Raw genomic sequence first — 20,029 nt, 5'->3', positions numbered from 1 at the left:
ATGGAAGTGTTGTTTGATATGGGCCACCAGCTGTCGAGACAAGTGGCCTACATTCCTGATATCACTTTGGCATTGAAAATCATATTCCATTAATTATTAATATAGTATGCAAAACATACCTTTGACTTGACAACAGCACTGTGCAATTGGGGAAAACAGTATGTTTACTGTAAAATAGCATGGTGCTGACTGTGCTCAGCAAGCTTGTCTGCAGTGGAGGGAAAATTTATAAACGTACTGGGTGGCCAGTCAACTAACCCCAACCCATTAGCAAACTTGTTCCAGGAATGCAGGCACACGAAGGAATTATCAATGAATCAGATTGGCCAGAAACTCACAAGGGAGGACATTTCCCTTGGGTGAGAGACAGGCTCCTACCTTCCACCCATTTGACCTATCCAAAGTATTTCATGGCTGTGGGATGGACTTACAAGGACTGAGTCAAGATTAGAGTGGTGCTGGAAAAGCACAGCAGGTCAGCCAGCATCCGAGAAGCAGGAAAATCGACGTGAGCTTTTGCCCGAAATGTCAATTTTCCTGCTCCTCGGATGCTGCCTGACCTGCTGTGCTTTTCCAGCACCACTCTAATCTTGACTCTGATCTCCAGCATCTGCAGTACCCACTTCTGCCTTACAAGGATGGACTCAGCTTCCAGATGATTTCTTTTCTGTGTTAGGGCATGGCTATGAGTAGTCCATGAACACCCACCTTTCCTACCACAAATTCAAACACCAATCTTGTCCTTTCACAGCCTGCCTCCCTCTCAAATTCCAGGCTGTGATTTGAATTTTTAGGATTCAGTAAAATCATTCTTTAAAAAAACACCCTCAACTTTCAAGCAAGATCGATGCCCTGTATGGTGGGACACCTCTCCTATGAAGAGAAATTGAAGAGACTGAGTGTATATTTTCTGGAGTTTAGAAGAATGAGAGGTGGGTCTTGAAAGTTACAAAATTCTTAAAGGGTCACACAGGATAGATGCAGAAAGGATGGTTCCACTGATTAGGAGGCAGGTTGTAGGAACCACAGGCAGAACCTTCTCAATCCCTGGGAGATGTTGATTTGACAAGGCAATGGGGAAAACATAGTGACATCACCAGCAATAAGGATTCTTGATGTTGAGATAAAAAGTTATGAATAGCAAGTTGGGAATCTAATGAGTAAATGGCAAGAAGCCTATTTCACATGATATTATTCTATCATCTCAACTCATAGATATACAACTTCCCATTCTCCCACTTGCCATGAAGAAAATATATGATGACTATTCCCAATATGAAAATTAGAGTTGGAGCCTGGTGACTCCTGTTCACTCCTTGGGGGTCTCCATCATCAACATTTCAGGGATCCATGGGTAGTAAACAACATCCCCCAACCCCTTGCCTCCATAACACACATCCTCTTCGCATATTTTTCAACCCAACATTGTTCTACAAATTCAATGCTTGGAGTACACTGGTACTATTAATTGGAATGCTGTTTTCAGGATTCATTGCACGCAAGGATTGGCATCCAACTCATGGATTGAACAAGGTGCGTCTCAGGTTTCTTTGCTTGCTCTCTAAGCACTCACGTATTTGTGCCTACTTGGATGGTAACAGTAGCTCTGCCTTCCCAGATCTTGCCTTTTTGCACTTTGCCCCCTCAACCAGAAAGTAAAGGCTTGCCCTTGTGTCTTGCCTTGCTGGAGAGCACAGACATAAAGCTTTTAATGGTAGTTTTCAAAGATCTGTCAAGAAGGTGGACATATAGCAGTACAGAACCTTGCAATGTCACTATCACAGCTGCAGCATGTGCCAGCTGCACATGTTTCAACCAAATAGTGGTGCCTCAAAGTCCAGCAGGACATGTTGCAGTGACATTAAGGAAAACAGCCTTCAGTCAAGCCATCCCGGCATTGTCAGTCAATGGCAGAATCCACTATCAGTCCGGAGCCTTAGATATGGTCAGTTAGCTACTTGGGACAGTCAGGGTGAAGGTGTCCATACATGCAATTTGGGGAGTGTGCTATGGCCACTCCTGGAGGTCAGCTGAATGGGAGTTAAGGGGGATTATGAGGGTCCACTTGTAGAAGTCAATTCTAGGATTTGGAGGCAGAATGCTTGGACGCAGAGGAGAAAATAATTGAGAGGGGAGAAACTCAGCATTTAAGTGGTGATAGCTTATTGGAGAAGGATGGTTATTGACAGTCACCATCATCCTGGTTCCGACTGTGGGGGTGCAGCACAGCACAATGGTTTATGTGACTGAACTGTAGGAGAGGGGGTCAGAGAGCAGTGTTAGGAGAGAAAGCTGTAATTCAAAGAGGGGAGTGGGAACTTACAGAAATTCAGCACTGATGGGGTCAACAGGAAGTACAAACGAAGAAAGGAACGTGGAAACTCAGGAGTTGCCTCTTGATTACCATGTGAGCCTGTGCTTGATGAGTCACAACTTGTGTTGCCTTCTATATTCATGTGAATTGTAAGTGTACAGTGAAAATGTAAAATGGCTGCAATCCTAGCTGAAGTATCCAAGTTAGTGTATTATTTTCTGCGCGAGTACATGACCTCTGTTTGTGAGTAATGTGAGACCCTTCAAGGAACAGTCATATGTAATTATAGCACTGTGTATGTGAAATGCATGAAGTGTCTGTGTAAAGTATAAATCTTGGTCATAAGCAAACATGGCCACATCATTGGTCTTTGCAGATTGAACAGTCATCTCTGTGAAGCAGAAGTAATCAGTGGCAACCTTAAAATTGACACCTGTGGGTCACTATTCACAAAGCAAATCCAAGGTGCCATAGGCTGCATAAGGACACCCAGCTGATTTTCTCTGGTGTTGAACTCTAAGTATTCACTAACATGCTCCTATATGCCATTCTGCCTTTCTTGGTTGATATGAGGGGTGATGGGATAAGGTAACGCAACAATTACAGTCTCCCACCGTGTGTTTGTGGCATGACTTCTGCTGTATTTATATGAAAACTGTCCCTATGTCAAAGGTTCATGTAAAGGAATTCTCTGGCCCTCCTTGTTACAGTCCTTCATGTCCCAATATATGGAGAAGTATGCGAAACCAGCAAGGGCTGGGTGCCTTATCCGGATGGTTACAGCGAGACAAGGGCTTCCGTCTGCCGACGACTCAATTACACAACTGATTCTTTGAGCATGGCCATCATGGTGCAGCTGATAGGCATGTTGAAGATAAGGTTCCAATGCTTGGATCAGTTTGGAGGGGGGTCATGCAGCAGAATGTGGAAACATTGTGCGACATAATCCCAGCACGCTGTACTCTGCACAATTGGAACAGACAAAGATGGGATATGATGGAAGCTGAAGAGCTGTGAAAGCACGAGCAGTCAACTAAGGATGAGAACAATGAGGACGAACATCACTTTCAGCACGAAAGAGCACGGCAGCACTAAGTGCAACAAGAACAAAGAACAACACAGCACAGGAACAGGCCCTTCAGCCCTCCAAGCCTGTGCCACTACATTTTGCCTTTCCATACTAAAGTTGTTTTCATTTCCAGCATTCTACCCCTTTATTCCTTTCCTTTTCATGTATTATCCAGGTGCCTCTTGAATGCTGCTGTTGTGTCTGCTTGCACCACCTCCTCTGGCAGTGCGTACCAGGCACTTACCACCCTTTGTGAAAAACTTGCCTTGTGCATCTCTTTTAAACTTTCCTCCTCGCACCTTGATACTGTGTCCATTAATAATTGACTCCTCCAACATGGGAAAAAGCTTTCTACTTTCCACTCTATCCATGCCATTCATAATCTTATAAACTTCTATCAGGTCTCCCCTCAACCTTCTGCATTCTAGTGAAAATAAACCCAGTCTATTCAACTCTTCTTCATAGCTAAAATCCCCCATATTAGACAACACTCTGGTAAACCTTTTCTGTACCCTCTCCAAAGCATCCATATCTTTCTGGTAGTGTGCTGGTCAGAACTGCATGCAATATTCCCTGGTCTAACCAAAGTTCTATAAAGCTGCAGCATAACTTGCCTATCCTCATACTCAATACCCCTTCCAGTGAAGGCAAGCATGCCATAAGCCTTTTTTACTACCTTATTTACCTGTGCTGCCACCTTCAGTGATCTGTGGACCTGCACACCCAGATCCCTCTGCATATCAATACTCCAAAGGGTTCTGACATTCACTGTATAATTACCACTTGCACTTGACCTTTCAAAATGCATCACCTCACATTTGTCAGGATTAAACAACATGTTATTTTTCTGCCCATGCCTCCAACTGATATATTAGATTAGATTAGATTACTTACAGTGTGGAAACAGGCCCTTCGGCCCAACAAATCCACACCGACCCTCCAAAGAGCAACCCACCCAGACCCATTCCCCTACATTTATCCTTGCACCTAACACTATGGGCAATTTAGCCAGGCCAATTCACCTAACCTGCACATCTTTTGACTGTGGGAGGAAACCCACACAGACACGGGGAGAATATGCAAACTCTACACAGACAGTTGCCTGAGGCGGGAATTGAACCCGGGTCCTCTGGCGCTGTGCGGCAGCAGTGCTAACCACTGTGCCACCGTGCCGCCCACCATATACCCTGCTGCATCCTGACAATCCTTCTCAGTATCCGCAACTCCACCAATCTTTGTATCGTCTGCAGACTAGCTACGTTTTCCTACAAATTATTTATGTTGACCAAGAACAGCAGAGGTCCCAGCACTGATCCCTGTGGAACACCACTAGTCACAACCCTCCATTCTGAAAAGCATCCTTCCACCGCTACCCTCTGTCTCCTATGACTAAGCCAGTTCTGTATCCTTATTGCCAGCTCACCCTAATACCATGTGACTTCACCTTTGGTACCAGTCTGCCATGAAGTCCACATAAACAACATCAACTGCTTTTCCCTCATCAAACATCTTTGTCACCTCCTCAAACCTTGATCAAGTTAGTGAGGTATGACTTCCCCTGCTCAAAACTATACTGTCTATTGCTCATAAGTCCGGTTGTTTCTAAATGCGTATAGATCTTGTCCGAGAATTTTTTCTGATACCTTCCCCACCACTGATGAAATACTCACAGGCCTGTAAATTCCAGGATTTTCCCTAGTTTCCTTCTTAAATAGTTGGACTACACTGGCTATTCTCCAGTCCTCTGGGGCCTCACCTGTGGCCAAAGAGGATACAAAGATATCTGTCAATGCTCCAGCAATTTGTTCTTGTGTCCCTCAATACTCTGAGACAGATCCCATCAGGACCAGAAGATTTATCTACCTTAATATTTTTTTAAAATAGACAACACCTCTTCCTTTTGAATAGCAACTTGGCTTAGAAACTCAACACTTCCTTCTCTCAGGTCCAACACAATATATTTGTTTAGGGCCTTACCTACCTCTTCTGGCTCCACACATCAACTCCTTCCTTTGTCCTTGAGTAGGCCAACCCTTTCCCTGGCTACACTCTTACTTTCCTTTCATGACTCTTTTTAGCCATCTAATTCCTTGGTTAAGTTCTGTCCTAATTTTCTTATATACTTCAAGGGCTTCATCAGTTCCCATCCTCCTAGATCTTATGTATGCTTGCTTTTTTTCTCCAACCAAAGCCATAACACCCTGGTCATCCAAGGGTCACATAACTTGCCATGACAATCTTTCATTCTCAGAGGAACAGGCCGCCCTTGAACTCTTATCAAGAAACCAGACATTCGGCTCAGGCAAATGGGACCTGGATACAGCAATCACTTATTAACTGTAAAATTGCTGCTACTCAAAAGGCAGGCAGTCTCTGTCTGCCCTCAGAAGCAATTGCAGCTTTTCGTTTTGGTTTGATTCTGAATAAAATGAATGTTTTCAACTATTTGAAGGCTTTCTACTACATAAGGGTCTCAGATTGAATAATGTATAATTGAAATGTGAGTCTATACTGGGCACTGAGGAAAAAGCAACATTCCTTTAGACAGGGTTCTACGATGAGATATGCTAAAGAGTGGGGCTTGGTGTGTGTCTGTGTATGTCTCTGCATATGTGCATGTGTGTATATGTACGTATCTGTTTGAGTATGTGCCTGTGTAAGTTTGTGTGCGCATGTGACTGTTATTGAATGTGCATTTCTCTGTGACAGTGTGTGTATTGAGATGAGTTGTGGAGAATAGTATGAGAAAACTCACTGGAGATTCATGGATACAAACCCCACCCCTCACCCCACCACCCACACCCACACAGAATGAAACACTCTAAAATTGATGCTGACTCAATTTTGGTAAAATGAAGCCCACTGTCTCAGAATTCAGCATAAAGGGAAGCCACGTAGCACTGAAGTGAAGGAGATATTTTTCAACCCACTCAGAGGGGATGGAATCTTTGGCAGAGCACAGTGGCTAGATTTCTAACATCCATATATTTCTGTATCATTTATATGAGCTTACTTACCTTAAAATATATTACATTTCAGTAAAACCAAAGTTTTAGCATTCATTAACCTCTAACGTTCTCACTCTACCGGTATTACTCATCCTCCATTTGTCCAGACAGTGCTTGAACAAGGGCATGTTGGTTTGAGGACTGTTTTGTATAATTGAAATTCAAGCTATGCTAGCAGAGTGTATGATTTTCACACTAATTACATTCATTATGTTAATACTGTTTTTTTGTGAGAATTTAATGGTTTTGTGAAATCGAAGACATGAAATTGCTAAAATATTATACAGCTATTAAAACAAACCAAAAAAAAGTAACAACTATATTGTTTTGATTCAGAAAAGGTGCAATTATAATTGGCAGCAAAACAAAGCCTCTTTCCATTATTACTTAGATAATAGGTAAATACTGTGCACTGAACATTGCATGTTTTGGTTTGAGGCTATTAAATGGACTCACCTGGCCAGCAGATGAGGGGCTGGCACAATTCTTTCTGTAACAAGCCAATATGTGGGCTGTTTGGTTAACTAGTATCTCTCGAACAGCCTTCAGAGGTTGGCTTAGAATGGCTCTGTATGCTGGTTGAAACAAACAAAACAAAATGTTTAAACCTTGCCAAACAAATCCTGCTTTCATGTACCCAAGTAACACAAGCAAAATTATTACATTGAGAATAATTATTGTATAAATTATATGTGATCAGTCCACAGAGGGTTCAGAAAACATGCATTTGTTTAGTCTTTCCTAAAAAAAATGCTGAAATTATTCAATTCATAGACCCTTCATCAAAAATCTGCTTTCCTGAACTGTGCCTGCATCCTTCAGATTCAGGAGTGTACTTAATTTTGGACGTGCAGACAAAGTTCCTGCTGTAGGACTATTTGATGCCAAGCACAGAACTTCTAACAATCAAGAGATAAGTGTCAAAAAATAATTTCTTTCATTAAATGAATATTTTGCATTAGTATTTACTGTGGAAAAGGATATGGAAGATATAGACTGAAAGCAAATAGATGGTGACATCTTGCAACATGTCCAGATTACAGAGGAGAAAGTGCTGGATGTCTTGAAATGGTTAAAGGTGGATAAATCTCCAGGACCTGATCGGGTGTACCCGAGAACTCTGTGGGAAGCTAGAGAAGTGATTGCTGGGCCTTTTGCCGAGATACTTGTATCATCGATAGTCACAGGTGAGGTGCCGGAAGACTGGAGGTTGGCAAACGTGGTACTACTGTTTATGAAGGGCGGTAAAGACAAGCCAGGGAGCTTTGGACCGGTGAGCCTGACCTCGGTGGTGGGCAAGTTGTTGGAGGGAATCCTGAGGGACAGGATGTACATGTATTTGAAAAGGCAAGGACTGATTAGGGATAGTCAACATGGCTTTGTGTGTGGGAAATCATATCTCACAAACTTGATTGAGTTTTTTGAAGAAGTAACAAAGAAGACTGATGAGGGCAGAGCAGTAGATGTGATCTATATGGACTTCAGTAAGGCGTTCGACAAGGTTCCCCATGGAAGACTGATTAGCAAGATTAAATCTCATGGAATACAGGGAGAACTAGCCATTCGGATACAGAACTGGCTCAAAAATGGAAGACAGAGGGTGGTGGGGAGGGTTGTTTTTCAGACTGGAGGCCCGTGACCAGTGGAGTGCCACAAGGATCGGTGTTGGGCCTCTACTTTTTGTCATTTACATGCGAGCATAAGAGGTACAGTTAGTAAGTTTGCAGATGATCTCAAAATTGGAAGTGTAGTGGACAGCGAAGAGGGTAATCTCAGATTACAACATGATCTTGACCAGATGGGCCAATGGGCTGAGAAGTGTAGATGGAGTTTAATTCAGATAAATACAAGGTGTTGCATTTTGGGAAAGCAAATCTTAGCAGGACTTATACATTTAATGGTCAGGTCCTAGGGAGTGTTGCTGAACAAAGAGATCTTGGAGTGCAGGTTCATAGCTCCTTGAAAGTGGAGTCACAGGTAGATAGGATAGTGAAGGCGGCGTTTGGTATGCTTTCCTTTATTGGTCAGAGTATTGAGTACAGGAGTTGGGAGGTCATGTTGCGGCAGTACAGGACATTGGTTAGGCCAACGTGGGAATATTGCGTGCAATTCTGGTCTCCTTCCTACCGGAAAGATGTTGTGAAACTAGAAAGGGTTCAGAAAAGATTTACAAGGATGTTGCCAGGGTTGGAAGATCTGAGCTACAGGGAGAGGCTGAACAGGCTGGGGCTGTTTTCCCTGGAGCATTGGAAGTTGAGGGGTGACCTTATAGAGGTTTATATAATTATGAGGGGCACAGATAGGATAAATAGAAAAGGTCTTTACCCTGGGGTCAGGGAGTCCAGAACTAGAGGGCATAGGTTTAGGGTGAGAGGGGAAAGATATAAAAGAGACCCTAAGGGGCAACTTTTTCACGCAGAGGGTGGTATGTGTATGGAATGAGCTGCCAGAGGATGTGGTGGAGGCTGATACAATTGCAACATTTAAGAGGCATTTGGATGGGTATATGAATAGGAAGGGTTTGGAGGGATATGGGCCAGGTGCTGACAGGTGGGACTAGATTGGTTTGGGATATCTGGTCGGCATGGACGGGTTGGACCGAAGGGTCTGTTTCCCTGCTGGACACCTCTATGACTCTCTGACTCTAAGCAATACTTTTATAAGTCTCATGAGGTGCAAACTCAGGACTGAAACTACTTCCAGCCTCAGTACTCCTTTACCTTGTTAAGTACAAATTTGACCTGTGCACGAAAAAGTGGTTTAAAAAATGTTATTTCACAATTGAGCATATTTTGTAAACAAGGGCAGCAATTGCTATAAAATTGATTCAAGCAATCACACCAGATGAGCAGGGAAGGTGCCATTTGGCTTCTCAATCCTGTACTAGCATTCGTTAAGATCGGATTGATGATCTGATTAACATACATCCCAACCAATCATGGACAACCTTTCACTCCCTTGCTTATCAATAATTTATCAACTTGGAAAAATCAGTATAACCAGTACATTTATTTCCGAATACTACTTTAACTTTTTTTTTCTGCTTTTTTTCCCCTTCTGGGTTAAAAGCATTCATGCCCTCATCTATCCACTCATCAATAAACTCAATCAAGTTTGAGAGACACAATTTCCCACACACAAAACAATGGTGACTATCTCGAATCTTTGCCTTTCCAAATGTATGTAAATCCTGTCTCTCAGAATCCCCTCCAACAGCTTACCCAACGCTGACGTCACGCTTACCAGTCTTACAGTTCCCTGGCTTTGCCTTGTAGGCCTTCTTAAATAATGGTGCAACATTAGCTACTCTCCAGTCTTCTGGTACCTCATCTGTGGCTATCAATGATACAAATATCTCAGTTAGGGGCCCTGGAATTTCTTCCCTAACTTCCTATGATGTCCTGATGTGGAGATGCCGGTGTTAGACTGGGGTGTACAAAATTAAAAATCTCACAACACCAGGTTATAGTCCACCAGGTGTATTTGAAAGCACTCACCAGTGTTTGGAGCGCTGCTCCTTCATCAGGTAGTTGTTCCACCTGATGAAGGAGCAGCGCTCCAAAAGCTAGTGAGTGCTTTCAATTAAACCTGTTGGACTATAAGCTGGTATTTTGTGATTTTTAGCTTTGTGTAATATCCTGGTCTTAGATTCTCCCAGAAGAGGAAGTATCCCTTCCAAACACACACTGTCAAGGCCCAGCTTGTCCATACTGACCAGATATCCTAAATAAATCGCATCCCATTTGCCAGCGTTTGATCCATACCTCTCTAAATGCTTCCTATTCATATACAGATTCAGATGCCTTTTAAATGTTGTAATTGGATCAGCCTCCACATTTCCTCTGACAGCTTGTTCCATATATACACTATCCTCTGCATGAAAAAGTTTCCCCTTAAGTTCCTTTTAAATCTTTATCCTTTCACCTTAAACCCATGCCCCCTAGTTTTAGATTCCCCTATCCTGTGGAAAAGACCTTGTCTATTCACCCTATCCACAGGCCTCACCCTCAGCCTCCGTTGCTCTTGGGAAAATAGATATTGTTTGAAAATTCTTTCCAATGAGTTGAAATGAAACATGAACTCATTCAAAATTGACCCACTTAAGACAGAATTAAAGTTGTGCCCCTGGAATAACTGTAGAGAGGCCAGTACCCCGTCACTAAGTCGCACTTTATTTACATGTGACCAGCCAGATCGGAGACAGTCCATGAAGTCAGGAGACTCTCTGAATCTCTGGTTTGTGTGTTTTGGTAGGCAGCATACAGTTTGAGAGTTGTATTCTCAAGTTTAAAAAAAATTTAACCTATGTTTCTAAACAACTTGTTAAGAGGTACTGTTATATCCTCTGGAGCAGGTGGGACATGAATTCAGGCTTTCCGGTCCAGGGATAGGGACACTACCACTGTTTGGCCCAGGTTAACAACCCCGATGATGGATCTCATAGTTAATACGTTTAAAAGTCACACAACAACAGGTTATAGTCCAACAGGTTTATTTGGAAGCACTAGCTTTTGGAGCGGCGCTCTGAAAACGAGTGCTTCCAAATAATCCTGTTGGGCTATAACCTGGTGTTGTGTAATTGTTAAGTTTGTACACCCCAGTCCAACACTGGCACCTCCAAATCAGAGTTTATAAGATTCACCTGGTTCTAATAACTACAGCCCTATTGACTGGATTTACAGTCTGGGGCCATGAATCAGAAAGGGGAGCTATTCCAGGTCCTGACGCCATGCATTGTGCTTTAAACATACCCAGTGCAATTTTCAATGAGCCAGGCAATTACAAACCCAGGAGTGGATTTGTGGTCCAATCAGGGACAACAGGTGGCCACCTGATGGTGGTCGGCAATGAAGGGCCTCGCAACAAGCAGTGATCAGCTGCTCCACCAGTTGATGTTTGTATTTTATTAGAATGCCACCGTGCTCTGTACAGGACCCTGGAAGATGTTTGCCTTGGAGATAGCTAATGGCTCCAGTTGTCATGCAGAGGCTGTGTGTGTCTGGAGAAGAAGAATATGACGACGACGTAGCAGGAGGAGGAGGAGGAAGAGGAGAAGAATAATCTTGTAGTTCATTCGACCCCCGTCTCAGTTTTCAGCCTGCCGAATTGGTCCATGACAACTTAGGTTGTCACACTGCGGACTGAAACACTCCATTTTTGTGTGGAAATGAGGCCACAATAGGTGTATTAAATTAAAATAGTTGGCTGCCCACCAGCAAGTATTGAAAATAAGTTTGGGTCAGGATCATGGTGGAGAATTGGCAGAGGCAGGATCTACAAATCAGGGATCAACAGATGGAGATAGTCACACTCTATTGTGCATCTGAATCAATTTGGGTCCTACGTCCAATCTGGGCACTCTAATATCATCCAAATGGATTTCACATTTAAAGTCATTGAGTCATAGAGATGTACGGCATGGAAACAGACCCTTTGGTCCAACTCGTCCATGCTGACCAGATATCCCAACCCAACCTAGTCCCACCTGCCAGCACCTGGCCCACATCCCTCCAAACCCTTCCTATTCATATACCCATCCAAATGCCTTTCAAATGTTGCAATTGTACCAGCCTCCACCACATCCTCTGGCAGCTCGTTCCGTACACATATCACCCTCTGTGTGAAAAAGTTGCCTCTTAGATCTCTTTTATATCTTTCCCCTCTCACCCTAAACCTATGCCCTCTAGTTCTAGACTCCCCGATCCCAGGGTAAAGACTTTGTCTATTTATCCTATCCATGCCCCTCATAATTTTGTAAACCTCTATAAGGTCACCCCTCAGCCTCCAATGCTCCAGGGAAAACAGCTCCAGCCAAACAGCTCAAATCCTCCAACCCTTGTAACTTCCTTGTAAGTCTTTTCTGAACCCTTTCTAGTCTCACAACATCTTTCCGATAGGAAGGAGACCAGAATTGCACACAATATTCCAACAGTGGCCTAACCAATGTCCTGGACAGCCGCAACATGACCTCCCAACTCCTGTACTCAACACACTGACCAATAAAGGAAAGTCTACCAAATGCCTTCTTCACTATCCTATCTACAAGTGACTCCACTTTCAAGGAGCTATGAACCTGCACTCCAAGGTCTCTTGGTTCAGCAACACTCCCTAGGACCTTACCATTAAGTGTATAAGTCCTGCTAAGATATGCTTTCCCAAAATGCAGCACCTTGCATTTATCTGAATTAAACTCCATCTGCCACTTCTCAGCCCATTGGCCCATCCGATCAAGATGCTGTTGTAATCTGAGGTAATCTTCGCTGTCCACACTACCTCCAATTTTTGTGTCATCTGCAAACTTACTAACTCTACCTCTTATGTTCACATCCAAATCATTTATATAAATGACAAAAAGTAGAGGACCCAGCACCGATCCTTGTGGCACTCCACTGGTCACAGGCCTCCAGTCTGAAAAACAACCCTTCACTACCACCCTCTGACTTCTACTTTTGAGCCAGTTCTGTGTCCAAATGGCTAGTTCTCCCTGTATCCCATGAGATCTAATCTTGCTAACCATTCTCCCATGGGGCACCTTGTTGAACGCCTTACAGAAGTCCATATAGATCACATTTACTACTCTGTCCTCATCAATCCTCTTTATTACTTCTTCAAAAAACTCAATCAAGTTTGTGAGACATAATTTCCCATGCAAAAATCCATATTGATTATCCCTAATCAGTGCTTGCCTTTCCAAATATATGTACATTCTGTCCCTCAGGATTCCCTTCAACAACTTGCCCACCACCGACGTCAGGCTCACTGGTCTATTGTTCCCTGGCTTGTCCTTACCACCCTTTGTAAACAGTGGCACCACATTAGCCAACATCCAGTCTTCCAGCACCTCACCTGTGACTATCAATGATACAAATATCTCAGCAAGTTAACTCCAGGAAATGTAAGAGAGGTAGGCAGCTAGTGCAGAAGTCTTTTGTGGATATACCTATTTCAAACAAGAATGCTGTTGTGGAAAATGTAGGGGGTGATTGATTCACAGGGGAATGTAGCACGAACAGCCAACTTCCTGATAATGAGACTGGCTCTAATGCAATGAGGGGTACGTTGGGTTCCAAAAGATTAATTGTGTTAGGGGACTCTCTAGTCTGAGGTACAGGCAGATGTTTCTGTGGCCAGCAGCACAAAGTCAGAATGGTGTGTTGCTTCCCTGGTGCCAGGCTGAAGGATGTCTCAGAGAGGGTGCAGAATGTTTTCATGGGGGAGAGGGGCCTGCAAGAGGCCATTGTTCACATTGGAACAATGACATAGGAAGGGAAAAGGTTGAGATTCTGAAGGGAGATTAAAGAGAGTAAGGCAGGAGATTAAAAAGGAGGTCCTCCAGAGTAGTAATATCTGGATTACTCCTGGTGCTCCGAGTTAGTGAAGGCAGGAGTAGGAGGATGGAGCAGGTGAATGCATGGTTGAGGAGCTGGTGTATGGGAGAAGGATTCACATTTTTGGATCATTGGAATCTCTTTTGGGGTAGCACCTAAATTGGAAGGGGACTAATGTACTGGCAGGCAGATTTCCTACGACAGCTCAAGAGGATTTAAACTAGTAAGGTTGGGGGGGAGGGGAACCCAGGGAGATAGTGTGGAAGAAGATCAATCTGAGACAGGTGCAGTTGAGAACAGGAGTGAGTCAAACAATCAGGGCAGGCAGGGACAAGATAGGACTAATAAATTAAACTGCATTTATTTCAATGCAAGGGGCCTAACAGGGAAGGCAGATGAACTCAGGGAATGGTTAGGAACATGGGACTGGGATATCGTAGCAATTACGGAAACATGGTTCAGGGATGGGCTGGACAGGCAGCTTAATGTTCCAGGACACAAATGCTACAGGAAGGATAGAGAGATGTGGGAGTGGCATTTTTGATAAGGGATAGCATGACAGCTGTGCTAAGGGAGGATATTCCTAGAAATACATCCAGGGAAGTTATTTGTGTGGAACTAAGAAATAAGAAAGGGATGATCACATTATTGGGATTGTATTAGAGACCCCCTAATAGTCAAAGGGAAATTGAGAAACAAACGTGTAAGGAGATCTCAGCGATCTGTAAGAATAATAGGGTGGTTATGGTATGGGATTTTAACTTTCCAATCACAGACTGAGACTGCCATAGTGTTAAGGGTTTAGATGGAGAGGAATTTGTTAAGTGTGTACAAGAAAATTTTCTGATTCAGTATGTGGATGCACCTACGAGAGAAGGTGCAAAAATGGCCTTCAGTCTTCTTGTCAGACGCAGGAGTTTAAAGAGAGTTTAAGGGTTACTGCAGATTATATCTGCAATAAAGGCAGATCGAATGGATATAATTCTATTAGATTTAAAATAGTGATGGAAAAGGCTAGACCAGATCTAAAGGTTGAAGTTCTAAATTGGAGAAAGGCCAATTTTGACGGTATTAGGCAAGAACTTTCAAACGCTGATTGGGGGCAGATGATCGGACGTAAAGGGATGGCTGGAAAATGGGAAGCCTTCAGAAATGAGATAACGAGAATGCAGAGAAAGTATATTCCTGTTAGGGTGAAAGCAAAGGCTGGTAAGTATAGGGAATGCTGGATGACTAAAGAAATTTGGTTAAGAAAAAGGAGGAAGCATATGTCAGGTACAGACAGGATAGATCGCGTGAATCCTTAGAAGAGTATAAAGACAGTAGGTGGATACTTAAGTGGGAAATCAGGAGGGGCAAAAAGGGGACATGAGATAGCTTTGGCAAATAGAATTAAGGAGAATCTAAAGTGTTTTTACAAATACACTAAGGACAAATGGGTAACTAGGGAGAGAATAGGGCCCCTCAAAGATCAGCAAGGCGGCCTTTGTGTGGAGCCACAGAAAATGCGGGAGACACTACATGAGTATTTTGCATCAGTATTTACTTGGAAGAGGATATGGAAGATATAGAATGTGGGGAAATAGATGATGATACCTTGAAAAATGTCCATATTACAGAGGAGGAAGTGCTGGATGTCTTGAAATGCATAAAAGGTGGATAAATCCCCAGGACCTGATCAGGTGTACCCTAGAACTCTGTGGGAAGCTAACTTTAACATCATGGATTGCAAATTCACATTGCTAACTTGATACAACTAAGTTAGAAGCACAGTCTGAAATGAACAGATATAGTATTCACAGAAGTACATGCTGATGTAATGTACCTGTACCTTTCAGAGATCATGATAATAATGCCATAATTACAGCTGTTTGCATGAAAAACACTTAACTATCCAATGATATGTGAGATCCACTATGACTTGAATTATATCTGGATTAATGATTGTGAATGGAGTAATTTATATTTAATAGACATGAAACTTACCTATGAATGAAAAAATTGATTCTTTTTTTCAGATTAACTGCTAGTTCAAGGTTAATTAAAGGGAGTTAAAAGTTTATTCGGAGTTCAAAGGCATCTCTTTGTATCCATAAACACAAACATTAGAACTGGAATTCTTCATAATCACAGCTGTATCACTTGAAATGCGCGCTCAAGCTGACAATGCACTTTGCATATTTCTAGCAGCAGTCAAATAGGCACATTCCAATGCTAATTGAATGAGTGCAAATTTAGGACATCTTTAATATGGACTCTATCCACTCTAACTTAAGGTTTACTAATCTAAAAAAAAATCAAAACTCATTTAAATAAGAACTGTTACTTATTCAAGTTTAAAGTTTACATTACTATATTGTCCTTATCAATATTCACTTCATTGTAATAAGGCTTGCTTACATTTCTTTTTAAACTTTTAAGGAAAATATTAATTGTAGAAATTAATTTGACATACATAGCCAGTCAAGAGTGGTGTTATTACCTGTAGACCCAAATGCTTACTCAGTAGGAGGTGCATGTGATGTGCACCAGATGAATAGGTGATATTGGATTAACAGAGGAATTTTAAATTCTGCCTGGGAGACTGGTCAGTGGACTGGAGCTCATTGCGGTCAGCCTGTCACAGGTCAGCAGTGTGGGGACAGCAAGACCATGTGTGCAAAGCCCACAGCATGTCGACACTACAGGTCATAGAAGGACTTCAGTGTTTATCTTTTAAATTTATTTCTTTATCTTCCTAATTTATACTATGAAGAACTGTAATGTAGAAAATGTTAGCTTTTCTCTTTATTTCTCTATTTCATACCTGATCTTGTACCTAAGATTTGTACCTAGGTATTTTGTACCAAGGTTGGCCTTGTGTTTGGCAACACTACACATTTCACTGCACTTCTGTATTTTGTACTTGAGGACATGTGGTAATAAACCCAATTTTAATTCTATTTCTAAAATTATTACTACAGGCACCATGATATTACAATTTGGAGCACATAATGGGTCATATCCCTCCAAAACAGATACAAGTTACTGAGCATTTTCAGTACATGTCAGTCCAAATCAAGTGAAAGCCAAAGGCAAATTTTCTTTTTACAGACTGACCAGTTATTTGGAAAGAAGAAAATTTGTCCAGATGCATCCTTTGCATAATCTTACAGTGTACGTTTTATTGGTCAACTGAGACATCTCACAAATTGGTTAGAGGAAGAGCAAAACTAAGGGAACAAGAAAACACATACAAAAACTAAGGGAACCACAACCATTTCAAATGACAACTTACAGCAGCCACACAAAAGTTTACCTGATTTGGCAAAGAAATTGATAAGTGCATCTGTCTCACAGCTTTTGTACAGATCGGCATGTTGAGAACTGCAGTTCAGAGCCAGGTTGTGGATACGGAGGCGTCTGTGACCAGCTACATTGGTATACAGCAAGGCACACTAGAAAATATAAAACAAAAGCACATGATATGTATTACTGAGGTTTCCATTTTACAAACTATAATATTAAAATTATTCATCACATTTTAATTCCTTTTCTGTATGTGAAAAAGTATATTGCAGTAACGCAAGAAATGTTTAATACTTAAGAAAGGAAAAGAATAAAATTATGGAGTTTTAGCTCAGTAATATCTGAGAAAGAAATGATCGAATAAATACTTGAGGGTAATATTTATGAGTGTGGAGTTTAATGTGCATACCATGCATATTGGAAACTTAGAGGAATACAGACATTTCACCAATTAAAAATACTGAACAAGATTGTTAGCATCTGGCTGCATCTTCAATTCCTCCAATGTGAGGTCATATATCACGAGTGCAAATGTATATTGTCTTCTCTTTAGTAGCTATGTCTGCATCCCAAATTGCCTTTTTTTCTAATAGGGATAAAGTTTTCCACTGAAACTATATGGAACTTATTGTCTAATTGCACCAAGCAATCACATTCAGTAACATGACTGCCTAAATGCAGTCATTTACTGTCAAAATACTCCTACTTCTGTACGAATTCCATGTTATTCATGTTGTCATGTTCCCTGCTTATGCTAGTGTACAGAAACTTATTTGTTTATGTATTGTGCAAAGAATTATCAATCAATTCCATGTTGAGTTGGTCAAGAGGTCATTAGGTAAACATGATATTTTCATCTATAAATCTGAAAGAAAAGCATAGTAGAAACATATTCTAAATCTTGTGTTTTTGTTTATTAAGTGTTAAGTTAGCTTTTGTCCTAAACTCTTCAAGTCTTCTACAGTTCTATTGGTTCAAAGCTAATTTAGCATCTGAACACATTAACAAGATTATGTCAAACTGGTGGGTTCAGTTTATGCAAAAACTGTAGTGTCATGAGATAAACCAATTGCATATTTTTGATAGTGTGTAATACCACCCCTACAGCAGTGACCATAAGATATTCTTCAAAACTGCTGCAGTTCATCTTGTGTAGGTTTACCCACTGTGCAGTTAAGGAGGTTCCAGAATTTTGACTCAGTGACCATCTGGGAGCATCTAATTCCAAGCCAGGGTGGTGTACAACCTGTGGGGAGTTGCAGATGTGGTGTTGCTATATATCTGCTGCCCTTGCTCTCCTCAGTGGTAGATCAAATGCAAAGTGTTGTCACAGGAGCAAGATGTTGTAATGCATTTTTAAATGGCACTCAATGCTGCCACTGTACATTGGTAGCTCCGGGAGTCAATGTTTGTTTAAGGTGCTGGATGGGATGCTGTTTAAGGAACTCGCTTTGTCCCGGATAGTGTTATGCTTCTTGAATGTTGTTGGAGTTACATTGCACCAGGCAGGTGGAGAGTATCTGATCACAGTTGCTGGCTTGTGTACTATTGATGGCGGACTGGCACTGGAGAGACAAGAAGTGATTTTATATGTCTGATTGTTAAAGGGGAAAATTTCTGCAGTTTGCATTATTCTTCAATAAGCATCATATGGTACTGGCCACCAGTACTGAGACATGTACTGAGTGAGGGATGCTCGAGGTATTTGCTTTCACCAATTCTTCTCTGTCTATACTATGTCTAGAGGCTACATAATTATCAGCGGTGAAAGAAAAACCACAGTAGACTCTTTATAGAAGAGACACTTGCTTTGGTGAAAAAAAGGATTGTTGCATGATAACTTTAATTATAATATTACTAATTAGGCTTAAATACTCGGATTCTTAGGAATGATACAGAATAGAGCTGTTCCTTTATCAAGGCCAGTGTAGAACTCTGGGACGGCACGGTGGCACAGTGGTTAGCAGGGCCAAAACCCAGGACGTCGGGTTTGATTCCAGTCTCGGGTGACTGTCTGCATGGAGTTTGCATGTTCTCCCTGTGTCTGTGTGGGTTTCCTCTGGGCGCTCCAGTTTCTTCCCACAGTCCAAAGATGTGCAGGTTAGGTGAACTGGCCATGTTAAATTGCCCAGAGTGTTCGATGCATTCGTCAGAAGGAAATGGGTCTGGGTGGGTTGCTCTTCGGAGGGTCAGTAAGGACTTGTTGGGCCAAATGGCCTGTTTCCATACTGTAGGGAATCTAATCTAATCTAATCTAAACTCCTTGTCGCCATCCAAAGACTGTGTGACATCATCAGATTGGGTGGAGCTAATGCAACATGAACAGTTTCAGAACCACTGCCTCAAACAACATGGGCGTGTTCACTGCCATGACAGAATAATCGATATCGAAAACCTACCATCCATAATTGAGGGGAAGAAAGTTTGAAGGAAGGATTTACAAATAGAAAGATAGCGAAAAGAACTGCATTTTATGTACTGTTTGTCTTGACCGCAAGATGTCCCAAGGCTCATCATTGTTAAACAATTATATTTGAATGCCAGTAAATGTGACAACCAATTTATCTACAGTAAGATACTGCATATGGCAGTGGAATAAGTGACCAATTAAAGTGTTTTTGATAGAGTTGGTTGAGAATTAACAGTTGGCCAGGGGACAGAGTGCTCTGCTGCTCATTGCGACCTGCCATTCAATGTCACTGCCTGTCTTTTCCTGTACTATTCCTGTCCACAACTAACTTCTTATTTGAATATGACTTAACTGAATTGACTGCTGTTTGCTAACACAATCCCACCAATTTTAACAGAACTTCTGTTATATTGTGTAAAGAGTTCATGTAATGAAGCGGTGTTGGCACAGCGTACCTGGATTAAGGCTCCATTCTCTTCACTGAGTTTATCATCATGTTTAAATTCTACTGTGATCGCCTTATCACAGTCAATAGCTGCTACTTCCACATCTGTTGTGTTGTTCATAAACATGGAACCCAAGAAGTCAGTTGCCCTGAAGCCTGGATAAATA

General features: G+C 41.9%; 1 protein-coding gene across 1 annotated transcript in view; it reads right to left on the bottom strand.

Moving 5' to 3' along the window:
- The window catches only part of LOC132816624 (protein transport protein Sec24D-like), a 202,212-nt gene that overhangs the window by 32,033 nt on the left and 150,150 nt on the right, over positions 1–20,029 (bottom strand). Inside the window, exons 17-19 of the mRNA XM_060826441.1 lie at positions 19,873–20,018; positions 17,018–17,156; positions 6,848–6,966 (exon numbers count right to left, since the gene is read on the bottom strand). Coding sequence (XP_060682424.1) covers positions 6,848–6,966; positions 17,018–17,156; positions 19,873–20,018 — 404 coding nt within the window. The remainder of the gene's footprint in view (positions 1–6,847; positions 6,967–17,017; positions 17,157–19,872; positions 20,019–20,029) is intronic.

Source organism: Hemiscyllium ocellatum, chromosome 1 (genome assembly GCF_020745735.1).
Source record: "Hemiscyllium ocellatum isolate sHemOce1 chromosome 1, sHemOce1.pat.X.cur, whole genome shotgun sequence".
Classification (NCBI taxonomy): domain Eukaryota; kingdom Metazoa; phylum Chordata; class Chondrichthyes; order Orectolobiformes; family Hemiscylliidae; genus Hemiscyllium; species Hemiscyllium ocellatum.
The sequence above is the reverse complement of the archived record's forward strand: the minus strand, read 5'-3'. Positions and strand labels throughout refer to the sequence as shown.